The 20,564-nt window shown below is 38.9% G+C and overlaps 1 protein-coding gene across 1 annotated transcript; it reads left to right on the forward strand.

The window, feature by feature from the left end:
• The first annotated feature begins 1,298 nt into the window (after positions 1-1,298).
• On the forward strand, positions 1,299-20,362 carry LOC121854666 (apolipoprotein D-like). Its single transcript, XM_042349349.1, has 5 exons — positions 1,299-1,386; positions 18,063-18,188; positions 18,706-18,839; positions 19,187-19,374; positions 19,676-20,362. Exons 2-5 carry the CDS (start codon positions 18,066-18,068, stop codon positions 19,816-19,818), a joined length of 588 nt encoding a protein of 195 aa, XP_042205283.1. The 5' UTR covers positions 1,299-1,386; positions 18,063-18,065; the 3' UTR covers positions 19,819-20,362.
• Positions 20,363-20,564: the final 202 nt, after the last annotated feature.

Genomic DNA, 20,564 nt, shown 5'->3' on the forward strand with positions numbered 1-20,564 from the left:
TGCCTATTCTGAGTAATTCAGTCAGGTCTTGACACTGAGGGTGGTATCACTTCTCACTGCCACGCAGGACAGAGGTTCATACACAAAGAAATACATCATATTCATTAATATATATATATATATATATATGTATATATTTATATATATTTATATATATATATATATATATATATTTATATATATATTGTAATTACACGGCCTTGGGAACTTCGTGTTTTCTTCTTTCCTTGTAGTTATCAGCATATATATATATATATATATATATATATATATATATATATATATATATATATATATATATATATATATATACATATATATACATATATATATATATATATATATATATATATATATATATATATATATATATATATATATATATATATATATGCCTCTGAAAGATGTCTTGAATAAAGACGAAAGCTAAGGTACTCCGTTGTTTCCATTTTCCCGTGTGATTTTATCATATATATATATATATATATATATATATATATATATATATATATATATATATATATATATATATATATATATATACTCGTAGAGATCAGATTCACGTGGGTAATGTCACTGTTCCCTGCCATGCAGGACAGGTTCGTACACAAAGAAATACATCATATTCATAAGCAGTAGATATTGGTCAGAGTCGTGCGGGTGATGTAACTGTTCGCTGCCATGCAAGACAGTGGTTCATATACATTGGACGTCATATTCTAATTGAAGACTAATCAGTGTGGGCTAGCAAATTTGGGATAAACAGCAAGAATGTCCTCAAGCTTCCCCGATTCAATGGAGTAATTACAAAGTTCATGATACAATAAGCCAGGTGGCCTGAAGTCTTTGACAGTGTCACATTCAATAATATAGTGTTCAAGTGTATGCTTTAAAGGTTTATCACAAAGTTTACATTCTGAGTGTTCCGGTATGGGTACAGCGTTACTAACTTGTCAGATGTGTCTGTACCTTTGCCTAAAAACTTTCTTCGTGGACGCAGCTGTTTTCACAACGACCACCTTGTTCGATATCATGTATAACCCACAAATCTGTATACACATGTGTATTAAGATGCAACTATATAATGATTACCTTTTACTAAATCTATTGAAATTATGATATGCATTGAACATTTACTTTTATAACATCTATCTAATGTGAAAAAAAGGTCCAGTAACGCTACCTAACTATTATTTTTATTATTATATGAATCAGAAGCCAAAGTCATCCGAGAACTCAAGGTTACGGAGACAGTTGAGGAGGGCTTGTGGCAGACGGTACCGTCGTTTGGTGATTCAGTCACGTCAGTGTTGTTCTCACAGCAACCGAGGACGTACAGTAGGTGGTGATTATTAAGTGTTGCGTACGCTACTACTCACAGACAAGGTAATATATCCTTTAAAATATCAATGCCCAAGGTATAAAATTATTGCAATTATATATTACGTTATTTTATGACCAACGCGTACATTACTCAGACAAGGTAATGTATCTTAATTAAAATGTCAATGCCAAAGATATAAACAGAATTGTAATTATTACCTTATTCTATGACCAACTACCTACAGTAGACCAGGGCCGGATTAAGCTTAATAGGGGCCTGAGGCACAGATCAACTTGGGGTCCCCTACCCTCAAGGTATATATAAATAACAAGAACAAAATATACCCAAATTTATCAACGATTTCATCAATATTAAGCTTCTGCAAAATAACACGTTTAATGTTCATAAGAGACAGACAATTGAGACGTTGCTAGGACATCGTTGAACGAAGTTCATGTTTTATACTCTTCAACTTCGAAAATGTTTGGATTTGGGGGCCCCTTAGAGTCGGGGGGCCTGAGGCCAGTGCCTCAAGTGCCTCATGGTTAATCCGGCACTAGACCGTGTAACTCCTGTATGTATAAGATAATCTGTGATTTTGATGCTGGTTTTGGAAGTTTAGCTTACATCTAACGAGCCTAGCTTATACTACAGATAGGCAAGAGGAGACTTAATTGAGGTGTATAAGCATCTCAAAGGGCACTACTCAGTCGAGTGCCCTTACCTGGAGCTGGCGGACACTCTTCCCACAAGGGTTCACAGCTCAAGGTTGAAGAAGCCTCGATCTCAGAAAACTGTGAGGGGTAACTTTTTCGGAGTGAGTTGTGAAGTCTTGGAACAATCTGTCAGAGTGTGTTGTGACGGCACCGAGTGTGAGCTCTTTCAAGACCAGACTTGACCAGCACTGGAGCAAGTTCAGATAAATTCAGGAGCCAGTGCATGCCCCGTACTGGCCAACAACGTGACCGATCGCCCAAGCAGCTAACGAGCCGATCAGTGGCGGAGAGGATAAAAGTAAACGTATATGAGATGGTAACTTGGAATTGTGAATTTCTTTATGTACTATGAACGTGATAAAAGATTATGAGACAAAAGGTCAAGCTTGCTTAACCTGAATATACTGTATAATAAAACCCCACCACGTGCCTGAATTACAACTAACTTACCGAGAACAAGTGAGAGTGGTCTAGTGACTGGTAGAAGGTTTTTCACACAGACTGGAGGTAATTAGTGATGGAGGGTGTTAGCTGTGGGACTATACATTCCGGGACTTAGAAACCTTCCATATCAGGATAGGTTAAAGAAACTAAACTTGCATTCCCTAGAAAGACGAAGAGTGCGGGAAGATATGATAGAAGTATTTAAGTGGGTGAAAGGAATCAATAAAGGTGATATAGATAAAGTTCTTATAATATCCGAGCAGGATAGGACTCGGAACAACGGATTTAAGTTGGATAAGTTTAGGTTTAGGAGGGAGATAGGAAGGAACTGGTTCACAAATAGGGTGGTTGACGAGTGGAACAAGCTTAGCAACTTTGTAGTAAGTGCTGGAAAGTTTCAAAAGGAGGCTGGATAGATTCATGGATGATAGAGAGTGGTAGTAACTCTCTACAGGAGCTGCCATGCACAGGCCAACCGGCCTATTGCAGACTCCTTATGTTCTTATACATAGTGCAGTAATCCTGGAGCAGATACTAACACCAGAACGCGTTCAATTTCGTTCACTTTTCTACAGATAGATGTTCTTTGGACGATAGTAAGTGATAAAAACGCGACAATGCACAGACTAATAGAACCTGACCTAACCAAGCAAAGAAACCTACATAACCTTACCTAACATCCTAGCCGGCTGGACTTCCAGCCAAATTAAACAGAATTTACTTATTTTATATGTGGTACCAATAAAAGCAACTTTTTTGAAGTGTTATGGTGTAATTTTACGTTTTTTTGTGGACGTGAGAGTACGTTAGGACCGATGTTGCCCGTGAACAGCCAACGACAACAGCAGATTTTTCGAAGGAATATTACGATAAAAAAAATAATTTCTTCTAGTACAAAACACGTAGAGACATTATATTAGTGTCATATGATCAGTTTATTATCGTGTTTTAACTCGCAATTTCCCTCATCCATCATACCCTGTCCACTACAAGTGATTTATGATCGTAAATAGAAAAAAATATATATAATTAAAATAAATTTTTTTTTATCGTTTTAATGACTTACTTTATACCACCCAAATAACAACTGAGGAAAATGTAACAAAATCGAACAACTCCTGGTGTTAGCCACTGTTACACACTCTTGGCAAGTACTGGACATGTATACTGGCTCCAGAATGTATCTGGACTTGCACCAATTACAAGTTCACAATACTCTCTGGCACATTGTTCCAAGAGTTTACAATTCTCACTCCGATGAAGTTTGCCTTCACACTTTTCTGGACTAGTAGTGGTTTCTTCAGCCTTGAGATGCGGGGCTGCGGGCGTCCGCCAGCTCCAGCCTCCTGGTATGCACACTTGACTGAGATACTTATGAACTTCAATAAGGTCACCGCTTGCCCGTCTATAGTATAATACACAGTATTATATTCATATTGCAGTTTCATTTGTTGTAAAGAAAAGTGGGTTTTGTGTTGGATGGATATACTGTACGAGCAACTACTTCCTTAACGAGCGACTGACTATGTTTGCTTTCCTTAGGGGAGAAAGGGTGTCGTCCCAGCATTAGGGAGAGCCAGGCCAATGTTGACTGTACTAGTTACGGATGATTAGAGTGGTTTGGTTCCCAGTCTCAATAGTTTCATATTACGGTACATTCCTATAGTTTATGGTAACGATAAAACGGCTGGCCTGAAGATTAGCCACTAGTTTATTTCACCAAAAGATTAACCACCGTAGCCTAATCTAACCTAATGCCCAGGTAGCGTTAGGGTGTTTAAGAATCAGGTGAATTATGTTCGGGTTAATCTACGGGTGATTTTGAAAAATTTCTGTGCTCTATAGCAAGTAATATAACGGAAGATGGTAACTACTGGACTGGGCAGCTATCAAGACGGAGGCCATTTTCAACACCAGTGAAGCTAAGACCACAAGTGTAACAATCGTAATTTTTCTCGAAAGGTTGACTGTTGTAAATGTGGGGTTTTGCGAACATATTGTTAAAAATGTCGAGAATAACGAGTTGTGACGCTTTGATAATGGAGATGCAAATGAGTTGAGGCTTTCTGCTACGTGCGTGGTGAAAGTTAAGAGTTGTTCACGTCGCTAAACACGTCCCCGCCTCTTGTCAACCACATCAGCCACAATTTTCTACTAGCCACTCCTACACCGCTTCCCATATACAGTATGTTGGTACCGTTACACACACACATATACCCTGGTCTCATTCCCGTTTTCCTTAGATAACCTGCCCGTAGGTGTGTAACGGTACCCAACAAATATGGTAAGCGGCGTAGGAACAGCTAGTTGGAGTGCGGATTGCTTCTACGCGTACGTAACCAAGCTCATGCTACCTGGGGGTATACCTGTAGGTTAAGTTAGGTTCGCGTTATGGTGGTTAATAATTTTCAGATTAAACAAGGGAACGGGGGCTAATATTCGGGAAATCCACTTATTTTAACCACGAAGAACCTACATACTCTTCCTACCTATGAACCTTGTAATCTAGATTTGTTTCCGACGGTAAATAATTAAAATTTTATTTAATTAACAATCTACTGTTACAGAAGATTAGCCATGACAACCTTAGCCTCAGAGACACAACGGCAACAATTAGGCTTTTAAAGGAATGCCAACACGGTTTTATGCCGGGAAGATCCTGCTTTACACATTTACTCAAGGTACTAGATGTTTGGACTCAAATTCTTGAACAATGCGGAAATATCGACAATATATACCCAGATTTTGCCAAGGCTTTTGACAGCGTACCCCATGAAAGGCTGAGAATCAAACTGGGAGGGTACGGGATTCGGGGAAGTGTCCTAGCGTGGATCGGAGAATTTGTGCATGATAGCAGTGTGTGGTGATTAATAGTCATGTGTTATCGTGACTAGCGGGATACCACAGAGCAGCAGTGTATTGGGCCCATTGTTGTTTGTTTCATTAATGACATGCCAGAAGCTATACACTCCTTCATACAAATTTTTGCGGACGATGTCAAGTTATTTAGGGAAATTAAGAACCAAGCAGACTGTGAAGAGCTGCAGAAAGATCTCTACGAGCTTCAAGAATGGTCGAGGAAATGGCTGCTAGGATTCAATGTCACGAAGTGCAAAAGGATGCACCTGGGTCGCATCAATAGTAAGGAGGCGTATCACATGTCCCAACAGGACGAAGAGACTGCATTAATTGAGACCAAATGTGAAAAGGATCTGGGTGTGAATGTCGACAATGAACTTAAGTTCTCGGGCAATTGTGAGAAGGTGATGAATCAGGCAACGAAACTAGGTGGTCTTATAAGAAGGTCGTTTAGATATCTGGATGGTCCGTCGCTTGTCACGATCTTCAAGAGTGAGTTGCTTCTCTGTCTGGAGTACTGTCACCCCAATCTGGTCCCCGAGGTATGCTAGATACTGTCAATTGATTGTAAATGTCCAAAGGAGGGCCAACAGACTGGTGCCTGCTCTATTGAACCTCAGTTACCCGGAGAGATTGGAGTGCTTGCAACTACCTAGCTTATACTACAGTCGGGCGAGGGGCGACCTAATCCAAGTGTATAAACATCTCAGGGGGCACTACTCGGTCGAATGTACATACCTGGAGCTGGGGGACGTCCGCCCCACAAGGGGTCACAGCTCAAGGTTGAAAAAGCCACAAGTCCAGAAAACTGTGAGGGCAATTTTTTTTCGGAGTGAGAAATTGTGAAGTCTTGGAACAACCTGCCAGAGAGCGTTGTGACGGCACCGAGTGTGAGTTCATTCAAGGCCAGACTTGACCAACACTGAAGCAGGTTTCGATATATTCAGGAGAAAGTGCATGCCCGGTATCTGCCAACAGTGGTAACAGAGACGTGACCGACCGCCCAAGCGGCTAACGAGCCGACAGGTGGCGAACAGGATAATAGTAAGCAATAACAATAGTTAGACCTTCAAGTAACGTACGACTCTAGAAAGTGGAGGTATGTGACTGTGGGTGCTAATGGTGATTGATGTAACGCTTTAAATGTCTCCTGCTATCTCATACTCGCGGCCACAATACTGGTGGCTTGGACGGTGTACTGTATATACATATAAATATCCCAGTACATGGTATATGGCAATGTCCCGTCCGGTATATGGTAAATAACACTATCCCTGTATGTAGTCAATAACACTATCCCCATAGGCAGTAAATAACAATATCCCGGTAGGTACTGTACTGGTGAATTGGAGGTGTAGACAATATCAAGTGTCCCGGTATAATTCGATTCATTAAAAGGTGTACAGTAAATATTTAGTCTCTGTACGAGGCAATGAACAACAAAGTGTACCTTTATAAAAATTTCCCGGTAAGTACAGTTGACAAAGTGTACTGTACATTAATTGACAATCTGCCGGTACGTGGTTACAATATGTGCACATTCTAAACAATGCCTTGACAATCTGCCGGTACGTGGTTACAATATGTGCACATTCTAAACAATGCCCTGCACCCTGCCGGTACGTGGTTACAATATGTGCACATTCTAAACAATGCCTTGACAATCTGCCGGTACGTGGTTACAATATGTGCACATTCTAAACAATGCCTTGACAATCTGCCGGTACCACCAACCTGCCGGTACGTGGTTACAATATGTGCACATTCTAAACAATGCCCCTCCACTCGGTACGATACTGCTGGTTAGTACATTCGGTTTAGGTTTTTAGTTAATTTAAAGAGAAAATCTCGGTAAAGTATTTTGTGTGTGTGTGTGTGTGTGTGCACGTATTAGCGTTTTAGTGTACGACATGCGTGCTAGTGTGTGTGTGTGTGTATACGTGTATATATTTTAGTGTGTATACAAGAAAGTACAATTGTGTTCCTAAAAATAGAAAATTGAAAGCATAACATACCAGCTAATACTGTACATACTGATAAAAACAATAACAGAGATAAGACAAATCACCCCGAATGCCTACAGTGAGCTGACAAGAGGTGAAAGTTAAACGTTGAATTAAAATGACGGAAGTTTCTCCTTTACCGCGACAAACACAGAAAACTACTCCCACAATTTATAGTTTTCTAGTGAACAGACTGTAAATATGTTAAAAGGACGTTAGTTGGTGAAGTTCGGACATTATTTCTAACAAAGACGACTTACACAAGTATACCTGTGTAATTTCCTTTCTCCGTACAATTTATAGACAGATAGGTAAGAGATCACGAAATAATAGGCAATTTACGCATGCTACTAAAATATCATTGTAGCTAAATTAGAGTACATTATAGGACTTGTTCATTATCTTCAAAATCTGGCCTTATAGGTGCGGGAAGAAGTGAAATCAGCAAAGAAAGTAATGTATTGTCCCGAACATAGCGTCTCCGACTTGTGAAACATGATCAGTCATGGCGGCTCGCTGTATCATGCAGTTCTTTTAAAACGGGGAAAAACAACAACAGCATTACAATACATAATTTATCCTAAAAAAATAAAGAAAGAACGATATTGTTGGGTAGGTTAAGTTAGGTCCTGTTTCCTTGAGAAGCATTGCACGAGACGTTGCCAGTTTAATTTCTCGAGCGTTATTGGAACGTAACTTCGCTTCGGAAGAAACCAATGAACTTTTCTCTGATTTCTCTTCTCACGGCACCGGCCAGATACGCCCGAATTTGAAGAAAATAAATTTTATCTTTTAAAAAATGGCTCTCCAAAACGTGCACTGTGTGTAAAATATAACCTTTATTTTATTGATTAATGTAAAAGTTAAGAAAAATAAATGAAACAAATTGAGGCATCAGTAGGTTATGTTCTTCCACTGCTGCAACACAGCTGATCATTACTGTTATTATACTGTATATAATGGAGAAAGTAGAGAGGAACACAGCAGTGGGTGTGGTATTACATTGTACAGTAAATTGAAGAGTGGCACAACCTTCTTCATTTCCTGCGTGTAATGACCGGAAACGAGAATAATGATTGTTATACGCACGTAAAAATGTCAATACAGTATTGATGGTTGTAGAGAAGGATGGGATTTTGTAGGAAATACTGTAGATGTAATATCTTAAATATTAATAAATCGGATCACCTGAAGTTTAGATCCGGGTTATTTCACCTGATGACCAAATACCAAGTGTAGTCCTCGTACAGTACACTGGTCTCCTGTTGTCTTGTATTCATGGAAAATAGGTATCTGCGGACGGAACAATTTACTTTTGACAGGTTGATTCGCCTAGCAATGAAATTGAGGTCAAAACAAACATGGTGTACATGAGCAAAAACTTGTAATATGTGATAGAAACATTATTTTACTTTTTTGTTCTCGAGCGCCATGACTGTTTTGACAGCTATTTTTCAATTATTGTTTTGCGAATCAGCCAATCAAACACTTGGTAGATGACAGCAAAGGACCAGACGGTGGCCCAAGCGCTGCGACTACAACACGCATTTTTTATGCATTGAATCACCTAAGAAATTAGCATAATTTATATTATTTTTTAGTTATGTATTAAAAATCAGTCTTTGGGAATTATATCAGTTTGGCCTTTCGGTTTTAATGCCTTAGACAAATACTTCAGCGTCGAAAGTGTTATGTGCAGATCACTACACAAGACAAAGCTGAGAATATTTAAGAAAATATTATCTACCTTCACTTTTCTCCTATCTAACTGGCGTTAAATGAAGGTATTTAGTTCAGGTAGTGTCTCAGTGTAATATACAGTATGTGTTGGTAGGTTTCTCCTCGTGTAAGTGCTACAGCTGACAAGCGACATGTGATTGTTACAGTCTAACAGTGAATGCGTGGGAAACGGGATAGATGTCAAACATGTTACCGTTCTCACACGAAGAAAATTTTAACGTTCATATCATTTTATTACACATTTTAGCTAGATAACGCACAATTTGTATCTCAATCTGTTCATTATCCACATTAACTTCCATTCGTTCAAACGTTTCATTGGATTATTTACAGAGTAGACGCCAGAAGATTAATCACCCTTCCCAACCCACCGTAAACTATTGTAACCCCCCTTTAGGTAGTGTTAGGGTGGTTAATTTTAGGTGAAATAAGCTTGGGTTGTCTAATCTTAATGTGATTACATTATCTCTTGATGTGATGTTGATGACGGTAGCAGTATTACTCTGAGTGAGCCCCCTGTATGTACGGAGTGTTTGTGAATCCAGATATATGTACGTGTCCGTGTAGTCAGGTGTCTGTAGTTAGGTAGGTGTACGTGGTGTCTGTGCAGTCAGGTGTATGTGGTGTCTGTGAAACCAATTACAGACAATGCGGCTGGTGGACGAGCTGCTGTGTACACGAGAACACTGACCTCCAGAGCAGTGACAAAAATTCTCAAACCTAAATGAACTTCCGGCATTCTTTTCCGTAATCACCACTGGAACTCCTCACCATTATAAATTAATTCAGTATGGAGTAAGTCTTTAAATTTTGGGGTTCATTGAATGGCTGTTGCTTCTAACCACATTAATCTTTTATGGGTATCTAATGCTTACGGTCTTAAATTACACATCATTAATTAGGCCAGTGCAATTTTTTGTGTAGACTTTTTTTTTGCTCACGATGTTCTCTGGGATGTTCGTGGTTCCTTGACGCTGGAATGAGCTCTCTCATATATATATATATATATATATATATATATATATATATATATATATATATATATATATATATATATATATATATATATATATATATATGCAAAGTATATCACTGTAGGTGCGCGTGATCCAGGTATATGCTGATAACCACAAGGAAAAAGAAAACACGAAGTTCCCAAGCGCTTTCGTGTAATTCACATCTTCAGGGGTGAGTACAGACTAAGGAGAAGTACATAAGGTATATATATATATATATATATATATATATATATATATATATATATATATATATATATATATATCTTGAAAAATCCGTTGTTTCCATCTTCCCGTGATTTTATCAATTTTATTTTATCCACGTTTTCATTTACATGAATATATATATATATATATATATATATATATATATATATATATATATATATATATATATATATATATATATATATATACACACACACAGAGGAGGGTGAGATCAAGTCCACAATGGTCAGGTATTAGGTAATGACCCTACTAATCTTCAAAAAGCACCGCAGCAGTCGGTAGTCAGGTCAGAGGGTAAGAAGACCCAACCTTCTCACCTGGTTACAAATCTTAATTACGAAATTATCCAGTTTGTACATGCCATTACTCAAATTCATGTTGACGGATTCAGTATGTTTAATGATAATGGATTCTATAATGTTCCTACTGTCAATTGAATTACAAGATGTCGGAAAACCAGCTTTTTGGAGTGAGACAGATTGTATGAGTATGGAAACACAGAAGGCAGAGGATTCCACAGTTTGGCTGTGTGAGGAAAGAAGGATGTACTATAACGGGTTATTCTAGTGTGACAGACATCCACAGAGAAATGGTGGGCACCGCGGGCAAGACGAGTGTTACGAGCCCTCTGCTTTGCCGGCGGTACACAGGATGCCAAATCTACCGAACCTGTAAGAGAGGGAGAGTGAAGCAACATTGCGGCGAAGAGAAAGGGAAGAAAGATTATCAACTAAAGGAGAAGAGTTAATAAGACGAAATGCCTTTGATTCCACTATCTAACAGTTGGACAGAAGAGCCACCCCAGATATGAGAGCAGTACTCCAAGTCTGTGTGGGTAGAAATCACGGAAGGAAGAGAAAAACTAATTATGGGAGTGATTTACAGCCGCCCCCCCCCCAAGTCTTGGCAAAGAAGCAGCTCAGCCCATATGGCAGGAAATGAGTAGGGCAGCAAAATATAACAACCTATGCATTATGGGGGATTTCAACTTCAGAAATATTGACTGGGACAACATTGTAGGTGACTACGAATCTAAAGACTTCCTAGACGCAGTACAGGACAATTTTTTGAAACAACTAATTACAGAACCTACTAGAAGTGACAATATATTAGACCTAGTATTAACAAATAAAGAAAATATCAGATATCACAGTAGGGGAAGAACTAGGTAACAGTGATCACAGAGAAATCAGGTTCACCCTAAATTGGAAAACGAAAAACAATGACAATATGGTCAGAGTCCCAAACTTTCGGGTGGCGGATTATCAGGGGTTAAGAAGGTACCTAGGTGAGGTCACCTGGGAACAGTCACGTCAGTCCCCAGTAGGAAGGGGTGAGGTCATAGATGACAACAATTGATCATGACTATAATATATTCACTAGTATACTACATAAAGCACAAGAACAAAATACACCATACAGAAAAATTAGGTCAAATAAGAATGAGCCAAGGTGGATGACCAGAAAACTTAAACATGACATAGGAATAAAGAAAGGAATATACAAGAAATTAAAGGGAGGGGAGGAGCAGCTCAGAAAAAGGTATAATGAACTATCTAGGAATGTTAAGAAAAATGTGAGGAAAGCAAAAAGAGACTATGAAATCAAAATAGCAAGAGAATCCAAGGCGAATCCCAAGGGATTTTTCCAGGTATATAGGACAAAGGTCAAGGACAAAGTTGGGCCTTTAAAGTCAGGGAGGGGAGAAGTGATAAATGGCAGTGAAAAAATAAGCAAAGCATTGAACAGCTACTTCTTATCAGTTTTCACAGAAGAAATTTGCGATGAAATTCCAGAGGTGGAACTGATATTTAAGGGAAAGGAAGAAGAGAAATTAAAGAATATCACTATCAGAAAAGAGGATGTTCTTAAGATAAATAAACTAAAGAAAACAGACTTGTGGAAACAGGCAAATGTAGTACCCATATTCAAAAAGGGAGACAGAGCATCAGCGTCAAATTACCGGCCGATCAGTTTGACGTCAGTAGTGGGGAAATTTCTTGAATCAATTATAGCAGATAGCATCCGATCGCATCTAGAGAAAAGCAAATTAATCTACGACTCTCAACATGGGCTTACAAAGGGAAAATCTTGTCTAACAAATCTGCTAACGTTTTTTAGGAAAGTCTTCGAGGTAGTAGATAATGACGAAAATTACGATGTTATTTACTTAGACTTTAGCAAAGCATTTGACAGAGTACCGCATCAGAGGCTTCTGAGAAAAATTAAGGCTCATGGTATGGAGGGGAAAGTTTTAAATTGGAAAAATCATGGCTCACGGATAGAACGCAGAGGGTCAGCGTAGATGGTGTTAAATCTGAGTGGGGCCGTGTAACCAGTGGGGTTCCCCAGGGGTCAGTACTAGGCCCACTCTTGTTCATAATCTACATAAACGATCTAGATACTGGGATCAGCAGTGACATAAGCAAGTTTGCGGATGACACCAAAATAGGGCGGCAAATTAATTCAGGGCAGGATGCAAATGCATTATAGGAGGATCTAAATAAACTGCAGAGGTGGTCTGTAAAATGGCAAATGAAATTCAACACCAGCAAGTGCAGCTTACTTAATATTGGAAGAACAAATACTTATAATGTATACAGCCTTAACAACATCAACCTAGAGAAGTCGACTTGTGAAAGAGACCTAGGGGTACTTGTAAGCCCGGACCTACGGCCTAGAAAACATTGCGTTCATGTTTGAAATAAGGCGAAAGCAAGTATTATTGGAGTTTTTATATCTAGAAGTGTAAGTAACAAGAGTGCAGAAACCTTGTGCAGCACCTGTCTTGCGCTAGTCAGGCCGCACCTCGATTATGCGGTTCAGTTCTGGTGCCCCTATTATAGAATGGATATAAATTCACTAGAGTCGGTGCTTCGAAGAATGACAAAAATGATTCTGGGACTTAGAAACCTTCCATATCAGGATAGGTTACAGAAACTTAACTTGCATTCCCTAGAAAGACGAAGGGTGCGGGGAGATATGATAGAAGTATTTAAGTGGGTGAAAGGAATCAATAAAGGGGATATAGATAAAGTTCTTATAATATCCGAGCAGGATAGGACTCGGAGCAACGGATTCAAGTTGGATAAGTTTAGGTTTAGGAGGGAGATATGAAGAAACTGGTTCACAAATAGGGTGGTGGACGAGTGGAACAAGCTTAGCAACTTTGTAGTAAGTGCGGGAACTCTGGAAAGTTTTAAAAGGAGGCTAGATAGATTTATGGATGATAGAGAGTGGTAGTAACTCGACAGGAGCTGCCATGCACAGGCCAACCGGCCTATTGCAGACTCCTTATTTTCTTATGTTAGGACCAATGAATCCCTTATATACTTGGAGCACTGCTCAGGAGTGAAGTAGCTATGGCATCTGTACAGCATTCTCAGCTTTCGGAAGGCAGCTTTAGCAATGTTGAGGATGTGTGGCTTCCATGACATATTAGATGAGAGTAATTGGGAATAGTCATTAGATAAATTCCGATTCAGAAGGATATAGGCAAACATGGTTTGGTAATAGAGTTGTGGATATGTGGAATAGGCTGCAGGTGCTATAGTAGGATCGGGGACGCTAGGGGGCTTCAAGACAGGGATTGGATAGGCACATGGAAGTGCTGGGATGGGTGTGAAAAGGGATCTGCCTGTATGGGCCAGTCGGCCTCCTGCACATTATCCACTTTCTTATGTTCTTATGTATTTTTAAGAAAATATATATATAAAGGGGATTTAAACGTAGTGGCATAACGTAATTAAATTTAAATATTCTAAATTTAGTTAATTATTTCAAAGGTCATTAATTAATACTAGTTTCTCGAATTTTTCAATTGTGTACCCAGATCCATAAACTGCATGGTATGTACTATAGTGCGTTTTTTCTCAGCTGAGAAAACACACACTTAACAGAACATCTCCACTTAATTCTTAAACCTCACAGACGCGGGAAAAATATCATGAGCTTTCACTATTTTTTGTTGTTGTAATTATGAAGATATGAAACCAGTATTATGTTTTCATTCGGATATTGTACACCATCATAAGTGTGATAACTGGTGACTATACTTCTCTTATCACCATCACTGTTTTTATGATCATTTTCCACACTTGCTTAAGTTGTCATTACGTAAATTTGAAACAAGCTGTAACGGCTTGATGCCCTTGTTATTTTTAACTAACTTTTAAAGAGTGAAAACTTGGCCTATTATCCAGGACTTCCAACTTCCAAACGTTCTTTTAGCTCTCAAGGCAGTCAGTCACTACGGAGTCTACTCGCCGAAGTAAACAACGCCGCCCCACACATAACTGTTTATATTCATCTAATAACTAGTTTCTACCGTTTACGACAGCTATTTATGGTATCAATGGTACCAAGTGACTATATTCTAACACTCATAAAAACTGTGTGAGCATCTGGTAACTATTCTGAAACCAGTTAGTAGATTCCTCTAAAAATGGTCTTGTTACAGCGCTCGTATAATTACAGGTATTCGGTACAATGATACAAGTTACGAAGTCAAAGGCGTTCATCATATCCACTAAGTTATGAAGTTTAATTTAGAGAAATAATGAAATGGTACATGTAGTAATAATTGAACGTTAAAGACCTAGAATATGCCTAACCTAAATCACCACATACTGTATAGTACAGTGCAGGTATATAAAAAGTGATAAACAGTAAGCCGACACTAGGAAGAATAGCTTAAAGGCGGCGTCACACTTGCATTTATATTGTCAACTTTCAGTATTGTCGACTTTTTTCATGAATCGTCGGCGGTCGTCAGCTTTGTCAAACGGTACACACCGTCTGTACTGATGACTCGTACGACAACTTACCGGAGTCAACTCAAGATCTATATTATTGATACTAAAAAGTTATAAAAATAAAATAAAAATTATTTAAAATATATAGCTAAAATTATTATGAAGTAGTTATTACTCTTCTTCCCAAGATTACTCATTATTATGTTTAATTTCGTGATTTTTAAGAGGTAAGAAAATGTTATTTGTTTCCATTTTGACCACGGGGAATAATAATATGACGGAGGCAACAGAAAAAATAATTTCTCAAGTATGGACACGCCTCCGAGGAGTTCTTGGTGGACTAGATAAGGCAGCGCCGCTGTCTCTGGGATCACCAGGACTCTTCATACACCAAAAAAGGCGTAGAATTGCTGCTCTTTCTTCGTCAGTTGGATCCATCTTGTTTGTTGAACTTGACAGTTGTCAAACGAGGGAAAATGGCGAGTTGGTTCTAAACGCTTGTGTGACGGTGCCCAACAAAAGGTTTAACGATTTTCTAAAAGTTGACAAAAAATCGACGGAAGAATGACAGTGTGACGCCGCCTTAACACAGCCAGGTGAGCAGATGGTGCGTTCCGCGATATTAACATACTCTCACCTCTTATCTTTAGCCCTTTGCTGCTACAGGTTATGTAGAAAGCAGACACGCTCTTATTCGTGGCGGACCTCCCCTAACAAGTCCAGTGAACTCTCTCTTTAGGACCTTGGTTTTTACCGTTCTTCTGTGGTAATAAGGACATCATTGACACATTTGAAGTTGTCGGAGATTTATCGCTAAAGTAATAATTAGAAAAGTGAATAATGAATAACACGATAAAAATAGTAATAATACAATAACAACAATAATGAAACTAGAAAATAAGAGATTATTACTTTACTGTTGCTTGATCGTCTTCGCCATTGTCATTATGTTTACTGGAAATTAGAAACTCGCTAAAATTACCACTCTTATTACTGGACACTAGAAACCATAGTTAAAGTAAAATAAATAACTCTCCCATTCTTGCTTCAGTTTCTCACTATATTCAGTTGAAGCGCTTGCCACTGCTGCTGCGTTCTTGTAATTGGGTGTGGTTAGGTAAACGTTCCTGCCGGGGAGACATCTGCGTGGTGCAGCCAAGGGTGCAACACTCTGCCTCCTGGTGGTGGTGCGATGGTGTCGACGGTAATAAGCTTCACCGTGAATTTAACACGTCTTGGTGCTGTGTGTAGGGTGTCCACATCTTCATTTATGGATCACTTTCTGGTGTGGCAGGAGCTTGTTATTTGCACTTGCTTGTGGAACTGTCCAGAGTAGGAGAATAGTAGTAACATTATCGTAATGCATACATAGGCATTCTTAGTAATGATAATATACGACTAATAATAACTGCTACTACTACTATGAATACTTTATTTTTTAATAACATGGCCTCCAGCCTCCCCTTATAGCCATACCTTCGCCGCCATTTTATTACCTTAAAATTAAATATTCTAATACATAAGTAGCTATCCTAGCTGTGTTGAGTTAGTTGAGCCGCAGATCTATGCGGCATTCAGTGACTGTTGCCTCATAGTCAATATCTGCAACTGTTGTCGGCTTTGGGGCCGATGCTCTCGTTCCCCTAAGGCAGAGCAAAGCCGACCTAAGGAGAGAGAAGGACAGTCGACAACTCATTCAGGCTGTAACATAACTTCTGGGCTGCTGCTTCTGTTCGGATAGCACCTCCACGAGTCTGGCGTAGAAGCATCTTGCACTTGGTCCCATCCCACCAGAGGTTGTGAACACAAGAGGAGTGAAGCTGCCTTGATCAACGTTCTGAATTCTCTCCCCGTATTCCCTTATTTTGTCTTTCTCGTTCCTCCTGTATGCAGCATCGGGAGCTAAGTTACGGTGACATGCGGCCATGGGATCGAAAATCCTGATGTCGAAGAAGGCTCTGTCCCCGCGTCCAGAATCCTCGAGCACTGACGTCAACACGGGCTTCATTGGATGTGTTTGAAGTCCTATGTTGGAAATTATCACGGTCCAATGGAAGGAAGGTCGGTTCTACCCTGACATCACAGCAGATTTCCTTCAACATATTTGCTGTGAGATCCCTTACTTCGTCATGCCTCATACATATGAAGCCCCCTTTCTTGCACACCATGGTGTGATCGACGTCATAGGAAGAGCCACACACGCATTGGGAAGGCAAACCTTCTATTGGCCTACTGCACCTTTGAGCATTGGCATCCGTAATTTCTTGTTTATTGAGACTGAAACCATTTGCCCTTATCGGTAATGTAGTTAACCAGTTTGAGGCGCCCACCTCCTGCGCTATAGCTACCTTTTTTTTCCTTCAAATTCTCTGGTACTTGCAGCAACAGTTGCTGCAACTTATTACTTTGGCCGTGCTGTCGTTCTGGACCTTCGAATCTTGTTTACTTCACTGGCATCCACCTCCCCTGTTGCGTTCTGAGCTATTATGTGGTCCGTGAGGGCTGCCGTGAGCTTAACTGAGTTTTGATGTTCGGTGGCAGCAATCTCCTCTGGATTGGTCAATCCCATTCCTCCCAGTCTCGGTGGTAGTGCAAGGAGTGATCTTTCTTCTGGGGTTAAGTGAGGGTGTTTTACTACTTCTACTACAACTACTACTACTACTACTACTACTACTACTAATAATAATAATAATAATAATAATAATAAATAATATTTTTGGTTTTAATATCTGAAGAAAATTGTTTATACCATTTTATTTCAGAAGCAATAATTCCTAAAATTAATTGCAGCTTGGGCTGTTGGCACGGTCATCAATTACAGATCATTGTCTCTTTCTTCCCTGTGCTTTAAGATAATAGGAAAGATGTGTGTATTGTAGTTAAATAACGTAAATATAGCAAAGATATGCATTTTACATTATAAGAAGTTAACAGTATAAAGTGATAAGGAGGTGCTGATGTTACCATAAACATTACAGAGAATGGTGAGCCAGATTGTCATGGTGGTGGGCCTGGTGTTCTGCCTCGCGTCAACACAGGCACAAGTCTTCTTCAGAGGGAGATGCCCCAAAACACCTATCATTAAAGACTTTGACTGGCACCGGGTGAGTATTAGGCATGGTTGTACTGTCTAAAGTTTTTTTTTCTTTGACGAGACTAACCTAAATGACCTTTAAATGTTTTTTGTTTTAGGTAGGACAGAGTAGGGTCATTAGGTTTGGTTGATTCGCTCTGTCTGTCACCAATAGTGCTCAGAGACTACTTACAGATTTTCATTTGTCTGTAAATTTTAAGATGAAGTGTAGAAACAGGCTATATATAAAATACATGATGATATACTGTAAAAAAATAAATTAAAATTTTACACGGAGGAAAAAGGTTTATCGTTTTGTATATCTAAATTAAATGAAATGATTGTCATATATTCCGTCCTTAATAGAAACACACCGTCTAAATGACAATTTTTAATAAAACGTTCTGATTGTAGTAAAGTGTATGATAGTTCATACACTGATAATTTAATGAGAAAAAAAATTAATAATGATTACTGTAAAGTTGAATAACAGAGTATATTTAGATTTTTATGAAGCACATTAATATTTATTTTTACCTCACGAGCAGTACCTGGGCAGATGGTTCGAACAGGAGCGATATTTCGTGGCCTACCAGACAGTTGGTCGCTGCTGGAGTGGTACTTACATCAAGAACAAACACACTGGCAAGATTTCAGTCAGACTCGACTTTTGGGACGTAGTGTAAGTAGATGTTTACGTTCTAATGCGTGTAATTTGAAACAATTGTCTTCTAGAATGAGAACCTGTGAACGGTGCTTACAAACAACACATATATCCGTATAAGTTATTTACTGGATAAGATAGGACGCAGTGAACAATACATGATAACCTTGATAGTCAAAACATTTAAATGATAATAAAAAATCAAAGAGGCGTTAAGACGGAATAATTTTTTTCTGTTGTAGAAATTATACTTAAGTTCATCAAAATGCAGGAAGATGGCGCCACCTTTGAACCTCTTGAGTGATATCCATAAAAATGAATGACTTATCATATAAATAATATCCTAACATTAATTCGACTCTCAGGTTCAACAAGCCAAAAGTAATCACAGTGAACGTGATCCGGAAGAAACCGTACGAGCAACCTAACCGCCTCACGTACACCATCCCCAACGTACCAGTCTTCGAGGACAACTATGAGGTCCTTGCCACCGACTATGACAACTGGACCCTCGAATACGCCTGTGTGGAGAAGCCGCCTTTTGGACACACCCGTAAGTATTGCTGCTGACGATGAATGAGATATATTTTGGTTTACGTGAAGCTTAGTCCACCCAGCTTACTTTACCTTAAGATTAACTATACCTCAAGCTAACCTAAACCTCGCTCTCATGGTATATTGGATGATTACTTGGGCCAGATACAAGTACTGTACTCACCTTACTAATCTACTGTCACCTAACAAACTTTAATTTATCCTAACTTTACCTTAACCTTGACAAAATTTAACCCAATTTTACCTCAATTAACATTAACTCCAACAAACCTAACCTAACTAACACTCACCCACCACAGGGATAGCGTGGATCTTAACCAGGAAGCCTCATCCCTCCTACAGCGTCATCAACCAAGCTAAGGAAACCCTCACTTACTTGGGCATCGACGTGTCCTACCTGAAGAAGCAAGACACCTCCTGCTACCAATCCTATAAAGGTTGACAGTGTTAACCATGACCCCGTGGCCTTTGATGACCTAGAATAGAAATCGCTGGCACAATATTTCCAAGGGTCAGTTCCAGGAATCATAGCATAAAGTTTATTTGTTTTGCTCCAAAGACACGATATGAATGGTATATTTACACACATACACAGAGCTGGTACACACACACACACAGAGCTGGCACACCAAATTGCATTAAGATCCATACCATTGTTGACAGTGAAGAGATTGATTCACTCTGGTTGACATACAATACCTTCTCCTTATATTTATATATGAACATTAATATTTATTTTCTTTGTTTTTATTCGCTATTGGGGGATTTATTTATATTCTTAATCTAGAGTTTAAATTATTTATGCTATATATGTTGTTGTTGTTACTTTTGTTGCATTATCGTCATGGACAATAGAGTGGTTGTAACTCTCGACAGGAGCTGGCATGCATAGGCTAACCGGCCTATTGCAGACTCCTTATTTTCTTATGTCGTCATCATCATCATTATTGTGATTACTCTCTTGAGTAAATCTGTATATTTTGTAATGTTTACTTTCATTTATATTCACATCTTGGTTAAGGTAATGCACCACCTTTACTGTTTTTATAGTTAAATAACTAAAAAAATTACTCAGCCAATTACAGGGTGAGGAACAGTTTTATGAAGGGTTAATGTCTTCTGATTACAGTATCTGTATTGTGGGGTGCTGAATAGTAACTTGAAAATTAGACACTCCAGCTGATTTCC

This window comes from Homarus americanus, unplaced genomic scaffold (assembly GCF_018991925.1).
Source record: "Homarus americanus isolate GMGI-L3 unplaced genomic scaffold, GMGI_Hamer_2.0 scaffold44605, whole genome shotgun sequence".
NCBI lineage: Eukaryota > Metazoa > Arthropoda > Malacostraca > Decapoda > Nephropidae > Homarus > Homarus americanus.

Bases quoted from the DNA above. Each gene is read 5' to 3' on its own strand.
- LOC121854666 (XM_042349349.1), top strand. From the start codon at position 18,066: ATGGTGAGCCAGATTGTCATGGTGGTGGGCCTGGTGTTCTGCCTCGCG. The intron at 18,840-19,186 runs GTAAGTAGATGT...TTCGACTCTCAG, and splicing joins CTCGACTTTTGGGACGTAGT to GTTCAACAAGCCAAAAGTAA. The intron at 19,375-19,675 runs GTAAGTATTGCT...CACCCACCACAG, and splicing joins GCCGCCTTTTGGACACACCC to GGATAGCGTGGATCTTAACC.